The sequence below is a fragment of the Coffea eugenioides genome, unplaced genomic scaffold, assembly GCF_003713205.1.
Source record: "Coffea eugenioides isolate CCC68of unplaced genomic scaffold, Ceug_1.0 ScVebR1_3427;HRSCAF=4637, whole genome shotgun sequence".
NCBI lineage: Eukaryota > Viridiplantae > Streptophyta > Magnoliopsida > Gentianales > Rubiaceae > Coffea > Coffea eugenioides.
The window spans coordinates 72,960-77,272 of NW_020864003.1; the positions used below are offsets into that span (position 1 = coordinate 72,960).

At 36.4% G+C, this 4,313-nt stretch overlaps 1 protein-coding gene across 1 annotated transcript; it reads left to right on the forward strand.

Moving 5' to 3' along the window:
* The first annotated feature begins 999 nt into the window (after positions 1 to 999).
* Positions 1,000 to 4,001, forward strand: LOC113757930 (F-box/kelch-repeat protein At3g23880-like). The gene is made up of 2 exons (XM_027300995.1): positions 1,000 to 2,346; positions 3,669 to 4,001. Exons 1-2 carry the CDS (start codon positions 1,070 to 1,072, stop codon positions 3,718 to 3,720), a joined length of 1,329 nt encoding a protein of 442 aa, XP_027156796.1. The 5' UTR covers positions 1,000 to 1,069; the 3' UTR covers positions 3,721 to 4,001.
* The last annotated feature ends 312 nt before the right edge of the window (positions 4,002 to 4,313 follow it).

Consider the following 4,313-nt stretch of genomic DNA (forward strand, 5'->3'; position numbering starts at 1 on the left):
CTTTCAGAGGCCCTACAATTAGTTTGGTTTCATCTCTGGCTCATTGAACAAGAAGCAAATGAAGCGAGCTTTCTCTATCTTTAGATTAGCATATATGGGGGATTATAGTGCTCTATTCGTGCTTCATTTTGGTAGCTCTATGAAGGATATTAATTTCTTTATGGCTAATTGCAGCCACCTTCAACCTTTATAGTTGCATCAATGAACCAAAAATTTCTCAAAAATATGATACGTCAGTGAAGGTTATGCTATGGTTTACTAATGCAAGTGTGCCACCAAAACTTGAGCATACTCGTTTGGATTTCATTTTCGTGTGCGAAAATAGAATTCCTAAAGATTGAACTGAGTACACTCTCAATAATGTCACATTGACACCATTCTTGTTGTTTCGATGTGAAAAAATCGCATCTCACAATTTCAAGTGATTTTCATATTTCTTTGACCACTAAACAATATTTGTAAGAGTAATTAATTTTACTAATTTACCTCATTCTCACATTTTGAATTCGTGTATTCAGTAGCCTAAACATAAGAAACTGAAAATTTTGGTTCCTAGCTAGATATATTATTGATATTCATGAGTTAAATTGGATGAGAACTTACCAAAAAATCATTTGAAATAGATCAATGTTCAATTGGAGATTGAAAATCATACCGTTGATACATAATATTTATAAATTTTATTTTTCGATATTTGATGTGTGTAACTACTATTAATTAACCTAGGAGTTACAAGTAGCCCAAACAAAGAAGGGAAAAAACTAATCTAACAAGATTTGTTTAATTAACTTGGGTAATCCTTGTCTACTCTTCCACCCATTTTTTTCTTCCAATGGAAAAAAAAAGGGGCTCTTTTAGAAGGAAATAAAACTTTTGAAATGAAAAAATGGGGAAAAAAATCCAAGAAACTTTCGTTGGGCGCATTTAACATTTATGCATAGTTGAGACCTCTTCTAAGTAGTTTCCCTCCCATATTAAATCTGCCCGCCTTTCTCAAATCTCCCAAAATTCTAGGGCTTCTGCCCATTTCAACGTCCTTCTCAAATCAAATCCGAAATTGAAACCACCAATGTCAGATAATTTGCCTGAAGAGCTATTGATCGAAATTCTCACAAGGGTTCCTGTCAAATCCCTCATATGTTTCACCTTAGTATCCAAAGCATGGTATGGTCTCATCACAAGCCCCAATTTCATCACCACTCATCTCACCAAAATCCACACAGAAAAAATCCCAAATAATCCCTCCCTTCTGCTCATCAGACGCTATACGAAGGACGACAAGAAGGAGCACTACACAATCAACCGAGATGATGAAGAAGATGGCCATGAAAATGGAGGAGGAAATGGCCAATTTGCCAAGAAATCAGTTGAGCTTGACTTCCCTTTCAAATCCTTAATTGGGTATTTCAGAATTGTGGGAACTTGCAATGGGTTGATTTGTTTGTCTGATGATTTGTTCGGTACCACAAAACCCATTATTTTGTGGAACCCTTCGGTTCGAAAATCAGTAACCTCTCCAGCTCCAACTATTAATCCTCCATTGCCGTATATGTTTGTTTTGGGATTTGGGGCTGATTCGAGCCAGGATTATAAAGTGGTCAGGATTGTTTATCACAGAGATGGGCAATTTGATTTTCTGCTCCCGCCTGAGGTTGAAGTTTATAGCCTTAGTATGGGATTTTGGAGGAGATTAATAAATGTTGGGATTAAGGTTTGCATTGCTGATTTCTTATGGTCACAAGCTTTTGTGAATGGTGCTGTGCACTGGATTGCTTATCATCCACGTAGAAGTGATAATGATAGTGGTTCATTTGGTAGTTTGATTTTGGGATTTGATATGGATAATGAAGTGTTCAATGAGATCATGCTGCCAGACGACTTGGCTCATGAGCTTGCTACGAATCTGTTTATATCTGTGTATAAGGGTTCTCTTGCTGTGATTAAGTATCCAAGGTGGGAGGATAATGGATCCTGTTCCGTTTGGGCTATGGAGGAATATGGAGTTTGGGAGTCATGGACTCAGTTGTATGCCATTGATTTAGTGCAAGGGATGGAAAAAGTTGTTGGATTTAGGAAGAATGGTGATGTTTTTGTGGCCAAGGAGAGCAAGGGGCTGGTTTTGTACAATCCTAAGACTGGTTTCACTGAGGATCTTGGAATATGGGGGAGCACTAGGTCGTTTTACATTTACAATTTTGAAGAGACACTCGTTTTGTTTGAAAGACAAAATGCAGTTGTTGAGGAGGAAGAGGAATTTGGTGATGGTCGTGCTTTTCAAGAAAATGGTGGAATTGACCTTGATGAAGAGCCTAGCAGAAATGAAGATTACTTTGATGCACAGGAAACGTAAGACATTTGTGTTTTGCTTTTCACATGCCAAACATATTTGTCATCTCCACAACCCTCATGTGTCGATGGTATTCTAGAACTTGATTTGCAGAATATAAACGTATTGTGTTTATCCTTTAATGCTTTCCAATCTAAATGTCAGTTTACATTCCTTTATGTTCTCTATTTTTTGAGGTGATGCTTTTTTCCAATTTCAACACAGTTGTGCCAGAAGTGATTGAAAATTTACATGAAGCCCTTATCTTAACAGAGTTTTTCTTTCTCTTAATGCATCCTAGATGAAACTTGGGAAAATATGTTAGAATCGGAATGCAGATATGATTCATGGGCACAACCATATTTCCTAGAGCGGCATTCTTTAATTGTAACTCACTGCCTATGAAATGTTTTGCATGAGCTGATAGGTAACACAGCTGCTGATTGTTACCTATCAGCTAATTTATATTCCATCTGATCATGAAGGGTCATTATTGTACTTTTATCTTAAACTTACTGTTGCACAGACTCATTGGCAATAAACAGGTCAGGACATTAGCGTTTCCTGCTGTTGTTGGCATAGTTATCTTAAAGGTTCTCCAGCATCTTCTTTTGGATGTTTCTTCTTTCTTTTGGGAAGTTCTTCAACTGTGGACTTAATCAGACTTCTTATCGTTGGATTTATTCCAAAGGAATTAGTGGTTGTTTTGCAAAATTTTGTTTCTTAGAGAAAACTAGTACCTTGCATTAATTTATTCTCCTTTTTTTTGGCCTGTAAGCTTCTCCTTCCATTTTTAGAAAATAAAAGTTGCACATGTTCAAGGGGTCAAGACTGTGCTTTTGGGGTGAAAAGGGGATAGAGTTGTGGAAGTTTAAGTGGCTGTACAACTTGAAAATATGCAATGTTCTTCTGGCAGTTGCCATTTCAATTCCAATTTGTTGTACAACTCCCAGGTCTAGTTTTCCATTTGCAGTTTCAGTTGGGAAAAACTTGGATAATCTGTTATTCAAGCCTGTAAGATAGAGAGTAGCAAAGTAATACCTAAGGCAATTCTTGCTAAAGTACCTCATATCTGCATGATGCGCCTGACTAATGCAATACTACTGTAAGTCACTTTGACATTATGTTTCTGTTTCCTTTCATTACGAATGCACATATTTTGTGTAGCTTAAGTGGCGTTTTACTGTCTGTCAGGGTTAGTTTTGCCTGCAGATTAGAAGTCCAATAATTCTTATCTTTTTTCTCCCCCAATACCTTGTGCACTGTTGTTCTAGTTTCCCTAGTTTATGTTTTATTGGTAAACATTCATATTTATATCTGATGACTAGTGGTCTTATTTCAGGATTACGGACGGATTGGCAAACTTTTATATCTCTGGGCAAGGGAGGTACTAAGAAGATTGACAAGCGCAAATGTCATTTCTGTGCTAATGTTGTCAATGTGGATAAACAACAATGAGTCTTGGCATAATTCTGACTTGAATGTAGCTGGTGGGCTAGATTTGTTTCTCGAGGATCGCAGAAATGTAGTGAAGCATAGACTTTTCTGTTTGGTTATATTTATTGTACCATAATTTTTCACTTGTTGCATCTCTCCTCTTTTTGTTTCAAACAGCAAGATTATCTAGTTTGAATGGATGGATAGTCCAGTCTTATGTGGGCGTTTTTGCCAGAAATTTTCAAGCTTTCTGTTGCCTTGTGATGACTGATTGCCCCTCTCTTAGTTATATTGTTAATAGATGAAACTTTTTGATCTTCACGTAAAGATGATTTTTGATGTTTGACATCAAATTTGTACTCTTTACTGGGACATAGCCCAAGTGAAATAGCCCCAAACCAAAAAAAAAAGATTTTTTTTTTTTTTTTTGTAACAGACGCATAAAACTTCTAATAACCCGTTCTTAAATCCAGTATAATCATTCACATTATAATAAGCAGTTCTGAAATCCATTGTAATCATTTGTAATTACTGTTCAAATAAGCTCATA

Excerpts from the sequence above, each read along its gene's own strand:
- LOC113757930 (XM_027300995.1), top strand. The coding sequence starts at position 1,070 with ATGTCAGATAATTTGCCTGAAGAGCTATTGATCGAAATTCTCACAAGG. Across the intron at positions 2,347-3,668 it reads TACTTTGATGCACAGGAAAC|GATTACGGACGGATTGGCAA; the intron begins GTAAGACATTTG and ends GTCTTATTTCAG.